The 22,179-nt window shown below is 47.4% G+C and overlaps 1 protein-coding gene across 2 annotated transcripts in view; it reads left to right on the plus strand.

The window, feature by feature from the left end:
• Positions 1-22,179, plus strand: part of kdm5a (lysine demethylase 5A) — a 408,944-nt gene that overhangs the window by 344,482 nt on the left and 42,283 nt on the right. For both annotated transcript variants that reach the window (XM_072484202.1, XM_072484201.1), the window contains exon 24: positions 19,945-20,088. In XM_072484202.1, the coding sequence (XP_072340303.1) occupies positions 19,945-20,088 (144 nt within the window). The remainder of the gene's footprint in view (positions 1-19,944; positions 20,089-22,179) is intronic.

The following is a 22,179-nucleotide window of genomic DNA, read 5'->3' on the forward strand; positions in this document are numbered from 1 at the left end:
ATACCACACTTATCAATCAAACTTAGCCTTGCGCACAAGGAGGTAGAATTGACCCAATGCAGAACCTCTCTCTCCCCCCCCCCCCCCCCCCCCCCCCCCAAGGCAAGCTCAGCTCTTCCTCCCAGTTCCCCTTTACTTCCTCCAGCAAAAGACTCCATCATCTGCCCATACATATCTGATATCCTCCCTGCCCCTATCTCATCAAAAGACAGCATCCTATCTTGGAGGGCCGAAGGGCCTGTTCCTGTGCTGTACTTTTTCTTTCCTTTTCCTATCCATAAGTGAAGGCACTGACAACTGAGGAAACAAAGAGTTCCTTTCGCACAAAGCTCCGGACCTGCAAATGCCTGAAAAAATACATTCCCTCCCGGGAATTGGAACTTCTATACAAACTTCTCCAATCCTGCAAACCTACCCTCCACAAACAAATCTCAGCCCCTTCCCTCTCCCAGATCTTACATGGCGTATCCATCCCAGCAGGTATCTATGGTTCCAACAGAACAGCGCCAGTAGCAACATACCCCCTAATTTAAAGTGCTGTCTGAATTGATTCCATATTCTCAGGCAGGCTATTACCACTGGACTCGAAGAGAACCTGACTGGAGAGAACGGAAGAGAAGTAGCACCGTGGCACAGTGGTTAGCACTGCTGCCTGAAAGTGCCAGGGGCTCGGGTTCCATTCCTCGGGCTACTGTCTGTGTGGCGTTTGCATATTCTCCCCGTGTGTGCGTGGGTTTCCTCGGGGTTCTCCGTTTCCTCCCACAGTCCAAAAATGTGCAGGTTAGGTGGATTGACCATACTAAATTGCCCCTTAGCGTGTGGTTGCAGGAATCGAGCAGGGGATTGGGCCTAGATAGGGTGCTCTTTCGGATGGTCGGCGAGACTCAATGGGCTGAATGGCCTTCTGCACTGTAAGGATTCTATGAGGAGCAATAACAAGTGCCCTCAAATCCTAATCTATACAAGAAGCCTGCTCCATCCGCCCCCAAACCGAACCCAGATCCTTAATCGACCGGCTTCCCCGTCAACACCAACTTAAACTCAATCTAAACCATCTTGCATAGATACATAGAAGATAGGAGCAGGAGGAGGCCTTTTGGCCCTTCGAGCCTGCTCCGCCATTCATCACGATCATGGCTGATCATCCAACTCAATGGTCTGATCCTGCTTTCACTTTTTCTCCCCAAGTGCTATATCTTCCTCTTCACTGACAGCTCTGCCTTTGGGGCAGCAGAGTATTGACGGCCCACCTCGAGGATGGAATCCACCAACCTCTGCCTCTCCATCTTACCAGAATTATCTCTTGGAGCTTATCATAGAATTTACAGTGCAGAAGGAGGCCATTCAGCCCATCGAGTCTGCACCAGCTCTTGGAAAGAGCACCCTACCCAAGGTCAACACCGCCACCCTATCCCCATAACCCAGTACCCCACCCAACACTAAGGGCAATTTTGGACACTAAGGGCAATTTATCATGGCCAATCCACCTAACCCGCACATCTTTGGACTGTGGGAGGAAACCGGAGCACCCGGAGGAAACCCACGCACACACGGGGAGGATGTGCAGACTCCGCACAGACAGTGACCCAAGCCAGAATCGAACCTGGGACCCTGGAGCTGTGAAGCAATTGTGCTTTCCACAAGGCTACCGTGCTGCCCAGCTTTATACAGCTTCATACAAAATTATTTGCCCCCTGATGACTGCCTTTGGTGCATCCCAGAACGTGGAAGTTGAGACCTTTCTTATTAAAATCCACATCATTTCCAATAGCAGAAGCTATCCTCTCTCAAAACCCCTTGTCTGCGAGCAATGCCGTATCCAACCTCCAGGGGGGGTCGCTGAGCACTGCCTCTCTCCAACCACATGTCCACATGGTGCAGGTCGTAATCTGATACTACAATCGCTGAGTACTCCCCCCACACAACCCCGGGAGTAACGACTTCCCCATTACAAAGAAATCAATACGGGAGTAAACCCAATGCACATGTGAAAAGAAGGAAAACTCTCCCTCGGCTAACTTCATGGGTCCAACCCCTCCATCTGTTCCATCAACACTAGCAGCTCCTTTGCCACCCCTGATGTTGTAAAGGATTTGGGGCTTGACCTGTCCAGCTTGGAGTCTAACAAAAAATTATAAATCCCCTCCCAAAATCAACTGCAATGAGTCAAGCTCAGGATGGCCACTAAGACCTTCTTAATGACTCGTGTGGTCCCATTTGGGCGCATAGACATTCACTAAGACCACTTGACCACCCACCAACTCCACTCCACTCACCATCACATAGCTCTCTCCTGAGTCCACCAAAATGTTAGCCACCGAAAAGGTCACCCTCCTATTGATCAGCACTGCAGTCCCCCGTCCTCCTCGCATCGAAGTTCAAGTGGAATACTTGCCCCACCCACCCTTTCTGCAGTCTTGTCTAGTTCTGAACTCTCAGATTGCCCCTTCGTGTCCAGGTTGGGTGGGATTACAAGGATAGGGTGGGGGAGTGTGCCTCGCCGGGTGCTCTTTTTTTAATTTAAAAAAAAGGGCGGCACAGTGACGCAGTAGTTAATTCTACTGTCTCACAGCACCAAGAGCACAGGTTCAATTCTGGCCTTGGGCCACTGTCTGTGCGGAGTCTGCACTTTCTCTCCGTGTCTGCGTGGGTTTCCTCCCACAGTCCAAAGATGTGCAGGTTAGGTGCTAAATTGCGCTTAATGTCCAAAACTAAGATTAGGTGGGGTTGCTGGGTTACGGGGATAGTGTGGAGGTGTGGGTTTAGATGAGGTGCTCTTTCCAAGGGCCGGTGCAGACTTGATGGGGCTGAATACCATTGTTCTGTCTTAATGCTGACAAATGCTGAAAAGAGGTATTCACTGTTGGACAAAGAAGGTCAATGTATCGTTTTAGCATTAACAAGATTATTTCTGTATCTCTATGGTCGATCGTTTACCATGGTTTGGACCTGGAATTAACCTCAACATCATGACGGCACAGTGGTTCAATTGGGGTGAGGATGTGGACATAGGTAGGGTGCTCTACAGAGGGTTGATGCAGACTCAATGGGCCGAATGGACCCATTTTGCAGTTTAGTGATTCTATGATATGTACCGACCACAAACTGTTGATAAGCCTTTTCAGCAAGTCAGAATATATTCCTCCCATGGCCTTCGCAAGAATACAGCACTGGGCACTTCCATTGTCAGCGTATCAGTGCAACATTGTGGCTCAGGATTTATATGTGATAAGGTTGGCACGGTGGCACAGTGGTTAACACTGCTGCCTCACAGCACCAGTGACCCAGGTTCAATTCCAATCTTGAGTCGCTGTCTGTGTGGAGTTTGCACATTCTCCCCAAGTCTGTGTGGATTTCCTCTTGGTGCTCCGGTTTCTCCACACAGTCCAAATTGCCCCTTATTGTCAAAAAGGTTAGATGTGGTTACTGGGTTATAGGGATTGGGTGTGGGGGGCTCTTTTCAGAGGGCTGGTGCAGACCCAATGGGCTGAATGGCCTCCTTCTGTACTGTCGTGATTCTATGATTCTATGATTCTATTGTGTGTGCCTCCTGCAAGAAAACCACATCTGCCTTCAAACTCTTACACCCGGGATCTTTTAATTGGCGATTTAACCCCATCACGTTCCATGTAACCAACCTGACTCTACTCTGATCATCCATATCCCACCCACAAGGAAGTCCACCAGGGCCCAACTTATACCAGCTCCAGGCCCACCCAAGATGGACGCTGTCAGTCCCCTCAGGCCAGTACATAAACAAAGAAACCCTTGCATTCAGCAATGTACTTCTCCCCTACCCCCTCTGAGCACCAAACAAACAACCCACCCCGCTCCAACGTGACCCGCCCCACCCCAAACAACGCAAATCAAACCAACTGTGGCTCACTACGTTAACGAACAAAAGAAACAAAATCATTTCCCCGCCCCCCCTGTAACCAGCCACAGCTCTCTTCCCCACTTTGCTCCTGTTAACTAGCATAACTGCTAACTGGGTGACCACTCTACCTGGGGAAAAGTCGAGGTGACAACACAATGGATCAGCAAAGATACACCCTACCCCAACCCATCTTTAATGTAAAACATTTGAGGGGGAAAAAAATCACCCAATCCATCTCCCCCAAACATTTTCATCAATACAGTAAAAGAAAAAGCAAACAAACCACAAATCCAGAAAAAAGGCAAAGAAATAGCAAAACACACATAAAAAAAAAAACCCAATAATCAGGTAGAATCAACAAAATCATTCAATTCTCCCCCAGTCAATGCTTAGTTACAAAGTAAGTTTCCTCTCCGGGGTGTTGAAATAGTTGTCCCGATGTCTGAACGTGACTCAAAGGCAAGCCAGATACTCCACTCCAAAATGCACTTTGCCGCCTTGGCCTTGTTAAATCCTGCACGCCTTTTTGCCAGTCCTGCCCCAACATCCTGATAAATTCTGATGGGATGGCCCTCCCAACTCCATTCCCACATGTCCTTCGCCCACCTCAAGATTCTCTCCTTATCCAAGTATCTGTGAAGTCTGACTATAATCGCTGTGGTGGCTCCCCAAACATTGGCTTCTGCCTCAACAACCATTGGACCTGGTCCACTTCGGGAGGGTTTGTGAAGACTCGCTCCCCCACCAGTTTCCCAAACATCTTTGCCACATAATCCGTGACGCTAGTACCTTCTCTGCCCACCGGCAGCCCGACGATGCTCAAATTCTTACGCCTGGAGCGATACTCCTTGGCCTTCAATATCTTCAGCCTCTTCACCAACATCCAAAGAGGCAATCTGATCACTATAATCCATGACCTTCTCCACCTTCTGAATCCTCGAGTCCTGAACCTCCAGCTGTTGTTCCACCCTGTCCAATGTTATACGAATGGGTGCCACTCCCATGTCAATCGCCTTCGCCAGGTCATCCGAGACCGCTTGACTGAGAACATAAGAACGAGAAGCAGCAGTAGGCCATCTGGCCCCTCGAGCCTGCTCCGCCATTCAATGAGATCATGGCTGATCTTTTGTAGACTCAGCTCCACTTTCCGGCCAGAACACCATAACCCTTAATCCCTTTATTCTTCAAAAAACTATCTATCTTTATCTTAAAAACATTTAATGAAGGAGCCTCAACTGCTTCACTGGGCAAGGAATTCCATAGATTCACAACTCTTTGGGTGAAGAAGTTCCTCCTGAACTCAGTCATAGAACATAGAACGATACAGCGCAGTACAGGCCCTTCGGCCCATGATGTTGCACCGAAACAAAAGCCATCTAACCTACACTATGTCATTATCATCCATCTGCTTATCCAATAAACTTTTAAATGCCCTCAATGTTGGCGAGTTCACTACTGTAGCAGGTAGGGCATTCCACGGCCTCACCACTCTCTGCGTAAAGAACCTACCTCTGACCTCTGTCCTATATCTATTACCCCTCAGTTTAAAGCTATGTCCCCTCGTGCCAGCCATTTCCATCCGCGGGAGAAGGCTCTCACTGTCCACCCTATCTACCACCCTATCTACATTGGACAGGGTGGAACAACAGCTGGAGGTTCAGGACTCGAGGATTCAGAAGGTGGAGAAGGTCATGGATTATAGTGATCAGATTCAGGGATCTATGTACATGGACACCTAGATCCCTCTGCTCATTCACACTTCCAAGAACTTTACCATTAGCCAAATATTCCGCATTCCTGTTATTCCTTCCAAATCTCAAACGCGCAATAAAGAGGGCTGAAAGGGGTCATGAAATATCTTTGGCTAACAGGGTTAAGGAAAATCCCAAAGCCTTTTATTTGTATATAAGGAGCAAGAGGGTAACTAAAGAAAGGATTTGCCCACTGAAAGACAAAAGACTACGGTATAGGTGGTCTGATTAGCAAGTTTGCAGATGATACTAAGATTGGTGGTGTTGCAGATAGCGAGGGGACTGTCAGAGAATACAGCAAAATATAGATAGATTGGAGAAATGGGCAGAGAAATGGCAGATGGAGCTCAATCCAGGCAAATGCGAGGTGATGCATTTTGGAAGATCCAATTCAAGAGCGGACTATACGGTCAATGGAAGAGTCCTGGGGAAAATTGATGTACAGAGAGATCTGTGAGTTCAGGTCCATTGTACCCTGAAGGTACAACGCAGGTCGATAGAGTGGTCAAGAAGGCATACAGCATGCTTGCCTTCATCGGACGGGGTATTGAGTACAAGAGTCGGCAGATCATGTTCCAGTTGTATAGGACTTTGATTAGGCCACATTTGGAATACTGCGTGCAGTTCTGGTCGCCACATTACCAGAAGGTTGTGGATGCTTTCGAGAGGGTGCAGAGGAGGTTCACCAGGATGTTTCCTGGTATGGAGGGTGCTAGCTATGAAGAAAGGTTGAGTAGATTAGGATTGTTTTCATTGGAAAGACGGAGGTTGAGGGGGGACCTGATTGAGGCCTACAGAATTATGAGAGGTATGGACAGGGTGGATAGCAACAAGCTTTTTCCAAGAGTGGGGGTGTCAAATACAAGGGGTCACGATTTCAAGGTGAGAGGGGGGAAAGTTTAAGGGAGATGTGCGTGGAAAGTTTTTTACGCAGAGGGTGGTGGGTGCCTGGAACGCTTTGCCAGCGGAGGTGGTAGAGGCGGGCACGATAGCGTCATTTAAGATGCATCTAGACAGATATATGAATGGGCTTGGAAAATAGGCGACAGGTTTAGATAAAGGATCTGGATCGGCGCAGACTGGGAGGGCCGAAGAGCCTTTTCCTGTGCGGTAATTTTCTTCGTTCTTTGTTTTTCTATGGTCCATACGGAGGATGAGTTCCTGGAGTATGTAAGTGACGTTTGTTTAGACCAACCAGGCTATTCTAGACTGGGGTATTGTGCAATCTGAAAGGATTCATTAACATTGTTGTTGTGCAGTGTCCCTTGGGGAAGAGCGACTACATAGAACATAGAACGATACAGCGCAGTACAGGCCCTTCGGCCCTCGATGTTGCACCGAAACAAAAGCCATCTAACCTACACTATGCCATTATCATCCATATGCTTATCCAATAAACTTTTAAATGCCCTCAATGTTGGTGAGTTCACTACTGTTGCAGGTAGGGCATTCCACGGCCTCACCACTCTTTGCGTAAAGAACCTACCTCTGACCTCTGTCCTATATGTCATTATGTCATCATTGGCTACAGGAATAGTGCCAGAGGACTGGAGGACAGCAAATGTGGTCCCTTTGTTCAAAAAGGGGAGCAGAGACAACCCCGGCAACTATAGACCGGTGAGCCTCACGTCTGTAGTGGGTAAAGTCTTGGAGGGGATTATAAGAGACAAGATTTATAATCATCTAGATAGGAATAATATGATCAGGGATAGTCAGCATGGCTTTGTGAAGGGTAGGTCATGCCTCACAAACCTTATTGAGTTCTTTGAGAAGGTGACTGAACAGGTAGACGAGGGTAGAGCAGTTGATGTGGTGTATATGGATTTCAGCAAAGCGTTTGATAAGGTTCCCCACGGTAGGCTATTGCAAAAAATACGGAGGCTGGGGATTGAGGGTGATTTAGAGATGTGGATCAGAAATTGGCTAGCTGAAAGAAGACAGAGGGTGGTGGTTGATGGGAAATGTTCAGAATGGAGTACAGTCACAAGTGGAGTACCACAAGGATCGGTTCTGGGGCCGTTGCTGTTTGTCATTTTTATCAATGACCTAGAGGAAGGCGCAGAAGGGTGGGTGAGTAAATTTGCAGACGATACTAAAGTCGGTGGTGTTGTCGATAGTGTGGAAGGATGTAGCAGGTTACAGAGGGATATAGATAAGCTGCAGAGCTGGGCTGAGAGGTGGCAAATGGAGTTTAATGTAGAGAAGTGTGAGGTGATTCACTTTGGAAGGAATAACAGGAATGCGGAATATTTGGCTAATGGTAAAGTTCTTGAAAGTGTGGATGAGCAGAGGGATCTAGGTGTCCATGTACATAGATCCCTGAAAGTCGCCACCCAGGTTGATAGGGTTGTGAAGAAGGCCTATGGAGTGTTGGCCTTTATTGGTAGAGGGATTGAGTTCCGGAGTCGGGAGGTCATGTTGCAGCTGTACAGAACTCTGGTACGGCCGCATTTGGAGTATTGCGTACAGTTCTGGTCACCGCATTATAGGAAGGACGTGGAGGCTTTGGAGCGGGTGCAGAGGAGATTTACCAGGATGTTGCCTGGTATGGAGGGAAAATCTTATGAGGAAAGGCTGATGGACTTGAGGTTGTTGTCGTTAGAGAGAAGAAGGTTAAGAGGAGACTTAATAGAGGCATACAAAATGATCAGGGGGTTAGATAGGGTGGACAGTGAGAGCCTTCTCCCGCGGATGGAAATGGCTGGCACGAGGGGACCTAGCTTTAAACTGAGGGGTAATAGATATAGAACATAGAACATAGAACAATACAGCGCAGTACAGGCCCTTCGTGGATCACCTCACACTTCTCTACATTAAACTCCATTTGCCACCCCTCAGCCCAGCTCTGCAGCTTATCTATGTCCCTCTGTAACCTGCTACATCCTTCCACACTGTCGACACCACCGACTTTAGTGTCGTCTGCAAATTTACTCACCCACCCTTCTGCGCCTTCCTCTAGGTCATTGATAAAAATGACAAACAGCAACGGCCCCAGAACAGATCCTTGTGGTACGCCACTTGTAACTGAACTCCATTCTGAACATTTCCCATCAACCACCACCCTCTGTCTTCTTTCAGCTAGCCAATTTCTGATCCGCATCTCGAAATCACCCTCAATTCCCAGCCTCCGTATTTTCTGCAATAGCCTACCGTGGGGAACCTTATCAAACGCTTTACTGAAATCCATATACACCACATCAACTGCCCTACCCTCGTCTACCTGTTCAGTCACCTTCTCAAAGAACTCGATAAGGTTTGCGAGGCATGACCTACCCTTTACAAAGCCATGCTGACTATCCCTGATCATATTATTCCTATCTAGATGATTATAAATCTTGTCTCTTATAATCCCCTCCAAGACTTTACCCACTACAGACGTGAGGCTCACCGGTCTATAGTTGCCGGGGTTGTCTCTGCTCCCCTTTTTGAACAAAGGGACCACATTTGCTATCCTCCAGTCCTCTGGCACTATTCCTGTAGCCAATGATGACATAAAAATCAATGCCAAAGGTCCAGCAATCTCTTCCCTGGCCTCCCAGAGAATCCTAGGATAAATCCCATCAGGCCCCGGGGACTTATCTATTTTCAGCCTGTCCAGAATTGCCCACACCTCTTCCCTACGTACCTCAATGCCATCTATTATAATAGCCTGGGTCTCTGCATTCTCCTCCACAACATTCTCTTTTTCCTGAGTGAATACTGACGAAAAATATTCATTTAGTATCTCGCCTATCTCTTCACACTCCACACACAACTTCCCTCCCTGTCCTTGACTGGTCCTACTCTTACCCTAGTCATTCGCTTATTCCTGACATACCTATAGAAAGCTTTTGGGCTTTCCTTGATCCTACCTGCCAAATACTTCTCTTGTCCCCTCCTTGCTCGTCTTAGTTCTCTCTTTAGATCCTTCCTCGCTACCTTGTAACTATCCATCGCCCCAACTGAAACTTCACACCTCATCTTCACATAGGCCTCCTTCTTCCTTTTAACAAGAGATTCCACTTCTTTGGTAAACCACGGTTCCCTCGCTCTACGCCTTCCTCCCTGCCTGACCGGTACGTACTTATCAAGAACACGCAGTAGCTGATCCTTGAACAAGCTCCACTTATCCAGTGTGCCCAACACTTGCAGCCTACTTCTCCAACCTATCCCCCCCAAGTCACGCCTAATGGCATCATAATTGCCCTTCCCCCAGCTATAACTCTTGCCCTGCGGTGTATACTTATCCCTTTCCATCACTAACGTAAACGTCACCGAATTGTGGTCACTGTCCCCAAAGCGCTCTCCTACCTCCAAATCCAACACCTGGCCAGGTTCATTACCCAAAACCAAATCCAACGTGGCCTCGCCTCTTGTTGGCCTGTCAACATATTGTGTGAGGAAACCCTCCTGCACACACTGTACAAAAAACGACCCATCTAATGTACTCAAACTATATGGATGATAATGGCATAGTGTAGGTTAGATGGCTTTTGTTTCTGTGCAACATCGTGGGCCGAAGGGCCTGTACTGCGCTGTATTGTTCTATGTTCTATATCTTTTCCAGTCAATATTTGGAAAGTTAAAGTCTCCCATAATAACTACCCTGTTACTTTCGCTCTTATCCAGGATCATCCTCGCCATCCTTTCCTCTACATCCCTAGAACTATTTGGAGGCCTATAGAAAACTCCCAACAGGGTGACCTCTCCTTTCCTGTTTCTAACCTCAGCCCATACTACCTTGGAAGATGAGTCCCCATCTAGCATCCTCTCCGCCACCGTAATACTGCTCTTGACTAGCAGCGCCACACCTCCCCCTCTTTTGCCTCCTTCTCTGAGCTTACTAAAACACCTAAACCCCGGAACCTGCAACATCCATTCCTGTCCCTGCTCTATCCATGTCTCCGAAATGGCCACAACATCGAAGTCCCAGGTACCAACCCATGCTGCCAGTTCCCCTACCTTATTTCGTATACTCCTGGCATTGAAGTAGACACACTTCAAACCACCTACCTGAACACTGGACCCCTCCTGCGACGTCAAATCTGTGCTCCTGACCTCTATACTCTCATTCTCCCGTACCCTAAAACTACAATCCAGGTTCCCATGCCCCTGCTGCATTAGTTTAAACCCCCCCAAAGAGCACTAACAAATCTCCCCCCCAGGATATTTGTGCCCCTCAGGTTCAGATGTAGACCATCCTGTCTGTAGAGGTCCCACCTTCCCCAGAAAGAGCCCCAGTTATCCAGAAATCTGAATCCCTCCCGCCTGACCATCCCTGTAGCCACGTGTTTAATTGCTCTCTCTCCCTATTCCTCATCTCATTATCACGTGGCACGGGCAACAACCCAGAGATAACAACTCTGTTTGTTCTAGTTCTGAGCTTCCATCCTAGCTCCCTGAAAGCCTGCCTGACATCCTTGTCCCCTTTCCTACCTATGTCGTTAGTGCCAATGCGGACCACGACTTGGGGCTGCTCCCCCTCCCCCTTAAGGACCCGGAAAACACGATCCGAGACATCACGTACCCTTGCACCTGGGAGGCAACATACCAAACGTGAGTCTCTCACGCTCCCACAAAATCTCCTATCTGTGCCCCTGACTGTCGAGTCCCCAATTACTAATGCTCTGCTCCTCTCCCCCCTTCCCTTCTGAGCAACAGGGACAGACTCCGTGCCAGAGGCCCGTACCCCATGACTTACTCCTGGTAAGTCCCCCCACCCCCACAAGTATCCAAAGCGGTATACTTGTTTCTCAGGGGAACGACCGCAGGGGATCCCTGCACTGTCTGCTTCTTCCCAGTCCCTCTTACAGTTACCCATCTGTCTCCAATCTTTGGTGTAACTAATTCCCTGAAGCTGCTATCTATGACCCCCTCTGCCTCCCGAATGATCCGAGGTTCTTCCAACTCCAGCTCCAGTTCCCTAACTCGGTCTTGGAGGAGCTGGAGATGGCAGCACTTCCTGCAGGTAAAATCAGCAGGGACACTAACGGCATCCCTCACCTCAAACATCCTGCAGGAGGAACATTGCACTCCCTTCCCTGCCATCCCTCTATCTTTCAACCAAACTAAATTTTTTTTAAAAAAAAATAATAATAATACAATAATAATACAATATGGTACTTACCTCACACCAATGGGTTTCCTCTCCACCAGAATTTATTGGTGAGGGACTTCCCAGAGGTCCGCGGGTCGAACTTCCTGTTCCCGCCTTAAAAAATAAAATTAAAAAAAAATACAACAGCAGCAAAGAGGAACAGAAACGGGACCAGGTAAGTGTTTACTTAAATACTCACCCACCAGCAGCCCCCGCACTCCGCTCCCGCTGAAACTCCAAGTGATTGCCCCTGCAAGGTAAGTTATTTTAAACCTAAATACTCACCTACCAGCAACCCCTGCACGCCGCTTCCCAGAAGTCCGCGAGGCCCCCCCCCCCCCCAGCCCGCATCCTTCTAAATTCCAACAAGTACAGTCTAAGTCTACTCAACTTCCCCTCGTAATCCAACCTCTTCAGCTCTGGGATTAACCTAGTGAATCTCCTCTGCACACCCTCCAGTGCCAGTCCTTTCTCAGGTAAGGAGACCAAAACTGAACGCAATACTCCAGGTGTGGCCTCACTAACACCTTATTCAATTGCAGCATAACCTCCCTAGTCTGAAACTCCATCCCACTAGCAATGAAGGACAAAACTCCATGCATCTTAATCACCTGTTGCACCTGTAAACCAACATTTTGTGACTCATGCACTAGCGCACAGCAGCATGTTTTAATATTTTATCATTTAAACACTAATCCCTTTTGCTGTTATTCCTACCAAAATGGATAACCTCACATGTGTCAACATTGTATTCCAACTGCCAGACCCTAGCCCATTCACTTAACCTATCCAAATCCCTCTGCAGACTTCCGGTATCCTATGCACTTTTTGCTTTACCACTCATCTTAGTGTCGTCTGCAAACTTGGACACATTGCACTTGGTCCCCAACTCCAAATTATCTATGTAAATTGTGAACAATTGTGGGCCCAACACTGATCCATGAGGGACACCGCTAGCTACTGATTGCCAACCAGAAAAACACCCATTAATCCCCACTCTTTGCTTTCTATTAATTAATCAATCCTCTATCCATGCTACTACTTTACCCTTAATGCCATGCATCTTTATCTTATGCAGCAACCTTTTGTGTGGCACCTTGTCAAGGGCTTTCTGGAAATCCAGATATACCACATCCATTGGCTCCCCGTTATCTACCGCACTGGTAATGTCCTCAAGAAATTCCACTAAATTAGTTAGGCATGACATGGCCTTTATGAACCCATGCTGCGTCTGCCCAATGGGACAATTTGTTCATTACTATTGCCCGGATGTCATCCTTAAATAACAGAGCTATACCACCTCCCTTACCATCCACTCTGTCCTTCCGCACAGTTTGATACCCTTGGATATTTAACTCCCAGTCGTGACCATCCTTTAACCATGTTTCAGTAATGGCCACTAAATCATAGTCATTCACGATGATTTGCGCCATCAACTCATTTACTTTATTCCGAATACTACGAGTATTCAGATAAAGTACACTTATGTTGGCTTTTATACCTCTGTTTTGAATCTTAACAGCTTGATCAGTAACCTCGCCTAAGTTATTTTTCCTCTTAACTTTTCTCCTAATTTTCCTTGTCGTTGAACCCATATCTTCATGTAACAACCTGCCGCGTCGCTTTCCATTTATATTTTTACTTCCCGTTTTATTTATTTTAGTATTACTGGGCTTATTCACTGAGCTCCCCTCAGTCACTGTACCTTGTACTGTCGCCCTTTTTGATTTTTGACTATGGCTTCTCTGCCTTACACTTTCCCCCTTACTGACTTTTGTTTCTGTCCCTGTTTTACTACTGTCCCTGTTTTACTACCTTCCGACTTCCTGCATCGGTTCCCATCCCCCTGCCACATTAATTAAACACTCCCCAACCACTCTAGCAAATAGCCCCCCTAGGACATCAGTTCCAGTCCTGCCCAGGTGTAACCCGTCCAGTTTGTACACATCCCACCTCCCCCAGAACCGGTCCCAATGCCCCAGGAATCTGAAACCTTCCCCCTGACACCATCCCTTCAGCCACTTATTCATACTATATATCCTGTCATTTCTACTCTGACTGGCATATGGCACCAGTAGTAATCCTGAGATCACTACCTTCGAGGTCCGATTTCTTAACTTCCTTCCTAGCTCCCTGTATTCTGCTTTTAGGACCTCATCCCTTTTTGTTAACCTATGTCGTTTGTACTGTTGCTCTTTTTAGCCTTAGTTTATTAGCTCTGATTATGTCACCTTTGCTCACGAGTCGCCAGGTATCTTTCTGTTACCGCCACGTGGTTCAAGCTCAAGTTATGATTAATAAGTTAGCACACCGCTTAGTAAGATTGAAATCAACGGTCATTTATTATATACATCAAGTAATGTTTACACAATAATCCTACTGTCTATATATATATATATATATATATATATATATCACTACTGGCCAATACTTAACTTTAGGAAGAGCCCACCAGGTCAGGGAAACGAATGGCTTATCGAATCGGATCTGGCTCGCGGGATTCAAAAGGCTGATACAGGTCGATGGCTAGGAGTCTTTATCGGATAGTGATCGCTGGATTCAAACTTACAGTTGCTGGTTGATGTTCTTGCGAAGGTCTCGAGCAGGCGAAGAAGGGAGAGAGAGCGCAATCTGAACTTGGCCCCTCACTTTATAGGGCCCAGGGGCTTCCCGCCTCTCGGGGCGGCCCTTGACCCTGAGTCCCAAGTGATTGGACTTGTTCCCAATCACTGGGTTCTATACGTCCAATTGCGAGGCGATTCCCCGATCGGGGGGTGGTCGTTCACCTGCCTTTGTTTCGGCCACAGGCGCCGACAGGTCTGGCCCGGTATTCAATTGCTAATATGTTGCAATTGTTCCCAGGGATAGCCGATTAAACTGCAGATGTCTGGGTTGATGGGCTGCTAATAGTCCTGAGTATAACTGCAGATGTCTGGGTTGATGGGCTGTTAATAGTCCTGAGTATCGATCTGGGCCGACTTCCCCAGAGCCGAATATGATATTCTGCCTGCAGCTGTCCGTTTGTGTCCTGTTGCCTGCTTTTCCCATCAACCTTTTCGGTTAGCCATTTTAAATCGGGTTTTGGCCAAATTAATAGGGAATCAGCCATTTTAGGTGGCTACAGTACCGATGTGTACCACGACCACTGGCTGTTCACCCTCCCCCTCCAGAATGTCCTGTACCCACTCCGAGACATCCTTGACCCTAGCACCAGCGAGGCAACACAACATCCTGGAGTCTCATTTGCGGCCACAGAAACGCCTGTCTGTTCCCCTTACAATTGAATCCCCTATAACTATTGCACTGTCACACTTAATCATCCCTCCCCTCTGCAGCAGAACCAACCGTGGTGCCACGAGTTGGCTGTTGCTGTTTTCCCCTGAGAGGCCATTCCCCGCAACAGTATCCAAAGCGGTATATCTGTTCTGCAGGGGAATGGCCACAGGAGATTCCTGCACTAACTGCCTCGCTCTCCTGCTCTGTCTGGTGGTCACCCATTCCCTTCCTGCCTGCAGAGTCTGAGTCTGCGCACCTCTCTATACGTGCTATCCACAATGCTCTCCTACTCGCGGATGCTCCACAGTGTCTCCAGCCGCCGCTCCAGCTCTGAAACCCGAGTTTCCAGGAGCTGTAACCGGAGACTGGAACTGTCCCCAACCTGCCACATGGAGCAAGAGGAGGAGACCATGCCTTAGAGCTGTCCTGCCATGATTTATTTCTTTTAAATTAAACTTTTGAAATTAAACTTTAGAAAGATGTTTTTGTGTCGGATTATATCCAATCTCCTGTATACTATTTAATTAGCTTTATCCCTGAGTATTTATCTTGCTTGATCTGACAACAAATTAAAAAGTTATTTAATTAACATTTAAAAAGTTATTTAAATCAACTTAAAAATAGTAATTTAAATCAACCCAAAATAGTTATTTAAGTGAGATTTAAAAAATTTAAAAATAGTAATTCAAATCAACTTAAAAATAGTAATTTAAATCAAATTAAAACTTGTAACTCCACAAATCTTCAAATTTAGTCCACTTTCTTGAACTCCTGTGTAAGGAACTCCACTCGCTTCCCAGTTGTCCACTAAGATAGCAACGATGACACAGGGGCCTCCGCCATTTTCTCCCCTCCTCCTGCACGAGGGTCTTGTAATCAGACAAGGACCTTTTATTCAGTTTGTTCCTTGTATTATAACCTCCAGATGGCAAAGCTTTCAACTTAACCACTTGCTTCTCCAAACCGGTTAAACAGGCAAAAAGGGCCAAAACTGAATCCCCCAGCAGGACCCACCTTGTATGTGACTGTTCACCTCATGGCTGCCACCAGATGTATACTCTCTCTTTGTATACTCTCACTTATTTCCTTTTTCCCTTTCCTCTCTGAACCTTTTTATATTCAGTCTGGTTCTCACTTCTTTATCTAATTGAGAAGATGGTTCTGTTTTGTTCTGGAGAGACTATCTGATAGAGGAGACAGTCTGGTTGTCCTCCGTTACTCTTGAGGGAGCATCTGATGGAGGATTGGGTGGCACGTTATCACAGTGGTTAGCACTGCTGCTTCACAGCACCAGGGTCCAGGTTCGATTCCCGACTTGGGTCACTGTCTATGCGGAGTCTGCACATTCTCCCCGTGTCTGCGTGGGTCTCCTCCGGGTGCTCCGGTTTTCTCCCACAAGTCCTGAAAGACGTGCTGTTAGGGGAATTGGACATTCTGAATTCTCCCTCTGTGTACCCAAACAGGCGCCAGACTGTGGCAACTAGGGGATTTTCACAGTAACATCATTGCAGTGTTAATGTAAGTCTACTTGTGACAATAAAGATTATTATAATTATATTATCTTTTTCAAAGATGGTCCTGTTTTACTCTATCTGATGTATTGAAATGATCTTCCTACCACATAGCCATTTTCATCTGTGGAGCATTGCCTGGCTCAGCCTTTGGCTCAGCTGACCTATTGCTGAAATCCTTATCTATGCATCTGTTAATTGGAGATTTAACTATTTAAATGCTCTCCTGGCCTGCTTTCCTACTTCCAGACTCTGGAAACCTGAGATCATTTAAACCTCTGCTGTCCATGTCCTAACTTGCATCAAATCCCATTTCCCCCAACCCTCCTGTGCTCCCTTTCCTATATTACAGTAAGAAGTCTTACAACACCAGGTTAAAGTCCAACAGGTTTGTTTCGAATAACTAGCTTTCGGAGCACTGCTCCTTCCTCAGGTAAATGAAGAGTTAGGTTCCAGAAACATATATATAGACAAAGTCAAAGATGCAATACGATACTTTGAATTCAAGTCTTTGCAGGTAATTAAGTCTTTACAGGTCCAGATGGAGCAACTGGAGAGAGGGATAATCACAGGTTAAAGAGGTGTGAATTGTCTCAAGCCAGGACAGGTGCGAGGATTTTGCAAGCCCAGGCCAGATGGTGGGGTGTGTGAATGTAATGCGACATGAATCCAAGGTCTAAGGTCTTACTTGGCTGTAAGTTTCTGCTCGGCGATTCTGCGTTGTCACATGTCCTGAAGGCCACCTTGGAGAAGGCTTACCTGAAGATCAGAGGCTGAATGCCCTTTACTGCTGAAGTGTACCCCGACTGGAAGGGAACATTCCTGCCTGGCGATTGTCACACAATGTCCGTTCATCCATTGTCGCAGTTTCTGCATGGTCTCGCGTACCACGCTTCGGACACTTTTGCTGCAGCTTATGAGGTAGACAACGTAGGCCGAGTCGCACGAGTATGTACCATGTACCTGGTGGGTGGTGTTCTCACGTGTAATGGTGGTACCCATGTCGATGATCTGACACGTCTTGCAGAGATTGCCATGACAGGGTTGTGTGGTGTCGTGATCGCTGTTCTGGAGGCTGGGTAGTTTTCTGCAAACAATGGTTTGTTTGAGGTTGCGCAGTTGTTTGAAGGCAAGTAGTGGGGGTGTGGAGATGACCTTGGCAAGATGTTCGTCTTCATCGATGACGTGTTGAAGGCTGCAAAGAAGATGTTGTAGTTTCTCCACTCCGGGGAAGTACTGGATGATGAACGGTACTCTGTCAGTTGTGTCCCGTGTTTGTCTTCGGAGGAGGTCTGTGCGTTTTTCTGCTGTGGCGTGTTGGAACTGTCGATCGATGAGTCGAGCACCATATCCCGTTCGCACAAGGGCATCTTTCAGAGTCTGTAGATGTCTGTTACGCTCCTCCTCGGCTAAGCAGATCCTGTGTATACGGAGGGCTTGTCCATAGGGGATGGCTTCTTGAAATGTGTTTAAGGTGGACTACTCTCAAGAATTGGTTGCATTCTTGGACGCTCTCATCTCCATCAAGGGCAGTCACCTCAGACCTTTGCTTTACCGCAAGCCCACGGATAACCTCACGATGCCCCACTTCTCCAGCTTCGACCCTAATGGTCTAATTCTGCTCCTATGTCTTATGATCTTATGGCCAACGTTGTCTACCTCATATGCTGCAGAAAAGGATGTCCCGAAGCGTTGTACATTGGTGAGACCATGCAGAAGCTGCGACAACGGATGAGCGGACATCGCGCGACAATCTCCAGGCAGGAATGTTCCCTTCCAATCGGGGAACACTTCAGCAGTCAAGGGCATTCAGCCTCTGATCTTCGGGTAAGCGTTCTCCAAGGCGGCCTTCAGGACGTGCGACAACGCAGAATCGCCAAGAGAAACTTACAGCCAAGTTCCGCACACATGAGTACAGCCTCAACCGGGACCTGGGATTCATGTTGCATTACATTCACCCCACCCCCCCAACCATCTGGCCTGGCCTTGCGAAATCCTACCAACTGTCCTGGCTTGAGACAATTCACACCTCTTTAACCTGTGATTATCCTTCTCTCCAGTTGCTCAGTTTAGACTTGTAAAGACTTATTTACCTGCAAAGACGCGCATTCAAAGTATCGTCTTGCATCTTTAACTTTGTCTATTCACAGTGCGCATATGACGGGGGCGAGGCTGAGTAGGTTCTTTGGGGTGGAGGACAGATGTGGGAGGTGCTCAGGAAGCCCGGCGAACCATGCCCATATGTTTTGGTCGTGCCCGGCACTGGATGGGTTCTGGAGGGGAGTTACGAGAACTATATCTAAGGTGGTGAAAGTCCAGGTCAAGCCAAGTTGGGGGCTAGCATTATTTGGAGTAGCGGACGAGCCGGGAGTGCAGGAGGCAAAAGAGGCCGGCATTCTGGCCTTTGCGTCCCTGGTAGCCCGGCGGAGGATCTTGTTAGTGTGGAAAGATGCGAAGGCCCCCAGTGTGGAAGCCTGGATAAATGACATGGCAGGGTTTATCAAGTTGGAGAGGATAAAGTTTGCCTTGAGAGTGTCTGCGCAGGGGTTCTACAGGCGATGGCAACCGTTCCTAGACTATCTCGTGGAGCGTTAGATGAAGTTTGGTCAGCAGCAGCAGCAACCCAGGGGGGGATGGGGGGGGGGGGATCTTTCTGGGGGGGGGGGGAAAGGGGGGGGGTGTTTCTGGGGGGCATCTGAGCAAGAAAATACATGAATGATCCGGAGAACTGTTCTGTACGGAAGGAATCCAATGTACAAAGTTCTGTATCATATTGACTTGCCATGTTTATGTCTTGGTATGCGAGCTTTCTTTTCTTTTTGTTACGGGGGGGGGGGGGGTTGTTTGTATGGTTGAAAATTTTTGTTTAAAAATTCTTAATAAACATATATTTTTTTAAACTTTGTCCATATAAATGTTTCTGCAACCTACCTCTTCATTCACCTGAGGAAGGAGCAGTGCTCCGAAAGCTAGTGATTCGAAACAAACCTGTTGGACTTTAACCTGGTGTTGTAAGACTTCTTACTGTGCTCACCCCAGTCCAACGCCGGCATCTCCACATCTTTCCTATATTAGTTCACTGGAAAGCAATGATTTAAAAACCATGGACTCTCCGATCCTCATCTCTCTAATATCCTCCAGCCATTCAGCCTCCCCCAACCAACCCCTGCCACCAATCTCTGCTTCCCCCAATTCTGACTTCTTGACCATCCCTGGGTTTAATATTTCCAAAATGGTGACCCTGTTTTAAGCTGCTAAGGTCTTAAAGTTTGGAGTTGCTTCACTAAATCTCTCCACCTCTCTTTCCTCTTTTCGGACACTCCTGAAAGCCCAACCCCTCTGAACAAGCTTTAGGTCATCTCGCAGAGCAGCTCCCTACTTGGTTTGATGTCATGTTGTCTGGTACAAATAGTGGGGTATTTGATGGAGCATTTTGTTTAATTCTATCCACAGGAACATTTGCAGAGTGTCCAACAGTCTGCTTTCAGCAGGAGCATTGGGAGTTTGACAAATTCGCCCAGAAAATCTCTTGAATTAGATGAGGAAGAGACGGACTCTGATGGCGACATCAGAGACACATACCGCTATGAGAAAAAAGTAAGTCTGCTTTGCATATATAATTGTGCTCATGTCATAGAGCCGAGGTCCCAGGTTCGATCCCGGCTCTGGGTCACCGTTCGTGTAGTGTTTACATATTCTCCCCGTGTCTGCGTGGGTCTCACTCCCACAGCCCAAAGATGTGCAGCGTAGGTGGATTGGCCACGCTAAATTTCCCTTAATTGGGAAAAAATGAATTGGATACTCTAAATTTTTTTATTGTTTAAAAATAATTATGTTCTTGTCGAGGGTGATCTGTTTCGCTCATTTGTTACACAGGTTCAATGTTTGTTGCATTAAGCAGCTCATTTTCTCCATTAGCTTTTTGATGAAGGGCACACCAGGGACGGTACTCTTAACACATGACCGCATCGGAGAAGGCCATTCTACCCATTGAGTCCATGACAGCTGCCTCTTGGAGCAAGTCCAGTTAGTCTCATGAGCTCATTCTATCCCCATTTTCCTGCAGGTTGTTAATCTTTGGAATTTTGTACATCAGAGGACTGTGGAAGCTCAGTCACTTGGTATGTTCAAGACCGAGATCAATAGATTTCTGGATATTAATGACATCAGGAGATATGGATAGAGTCCGGAAAATAGCATTGAGGTCGATGAACAGCCAGGATCTAGTTGATTGGTGGAGGAGGTTCGAGGGGCTGAATGGCTGACTTTTTTTCCTTCAAGTGCCTATTGAATTTCATTTCAAAATCATTCAATGTCTTTGCTTCCACCACCGTCGTAGGCAGAGTTGCACATAATTATCACTTGCAGTGTTAAACAAACCTATGATGTGGAGATGCCAGCGTTGGACTGAGGTGAGCATAGTAAGATGTCTTACAAGACCAGCTAAAGTCCAATAGGTTTGTTTCGAATCACTAGCTTTCGGAGCACAGGTCCTTCATCACACCCCCCACCGCCTCTGCTTCACTGGTTGCTGGCTACGAACAGGCCTTGGAACAAGTTGGTGAACGGCTTCCATGTCTTGTGGAAGCCCTCTTCTGACCCCCGGATGACAAATTTTATCTTCACCAGTTGGAGGAATTCCAACAGTTCGGACATGCAGCTTTGGGTGGTGCTATTGATCGCCAGCTGGGCAGGATTATTCGGCTGGCGATTAGGGAGGCAAGACAAGGGTGTCGGACCCCTTCCCCATAAAGAGTTCTGGCTCATCTGAAACCCCGAAGACCACTACTTTTTGGGCCTTACCGCCAAAACCTTGGATATGGCCTCAAAGAAGGGTGTCGAGAACCCAACATGTCTGGTGCAGCCCCAGAACATGTAGGTGTGGTTGGCCGGGCCTCCCTGGCACCGTTCACATTTGTCCTGCACCTCCGAGAAGAAACTCCTCTCCCCCCCCAATCTCACCCCCCCCCCCCGTACCTCTATGCCCATTTTTCCCTCGTCTCCTCCAGCAGTCGTCCATACAGGTCCCCACAGATCTCGTTCCCTATGTTGCCCGCATCCAGCAGTTCCTCAGCTGGTGAATGTCCTGGCTTCTGGGGGTATGTCATCATTTCCGTACAGAGGAAGTTCTTGACCTGTATATAGCTCATCTTGTTCCTTTAAGTTTGTTTGTTGGTTTGTCTGCCCATCATGTCTGCACCGACTCTCAAATGAACAAACTAGTTGATCCAATCCCCAGCCCTATCCCTCGATAGTTAGAATCTCTCAGTGAGCTGCTCCGGGGTTGCTAGTCTCTCGTCTGTGTACATGCCGCTAACCGTCAGTGTCCTCTCGTCCTGCCCCCACCCTTTGAATGTGGCGTCCTGCTCGGCTGACGATCGATCGCACCACCCAAAGCCATTCGAGGTTGGATGATAAGGCACTTTGCGCACATTTTATTTGAGAAATGCAGAAACTACCCTGTAAAGACAGTTATATTATCTGAGACTGAAACTTCTGGCAGGCCATAGGCAGCGAAGGTTGTCGTTTTATGATTGTTAAGGACGAAGTTGTTCTCATTTCATGAATATCAAACCACTTGGGGCGGGCATCAGCAATAAGTAAAAACCTAGTGTCCATAAAAGAACCTGCGAAATCCACGTGTATCATCGACTTTACAGTGCAGAAGGGGGCCATTCGGCCCATCGA

This window comes from Scyliorhinus torazame, chromosome 19, assembly GCF_047496885.1.
Source record: "Scyliorhinus torazame isolate Kashiwa2021f chromosome 19, sScyTor2.1, whole genome shotgun sequence".
NCBI lineage: Eukaryota > Metazoa > Chordata > Chondrichthyes > Carcharhiniformes > Scyliorhinidae > Scyliorhinus > Scyliorhinus torazame.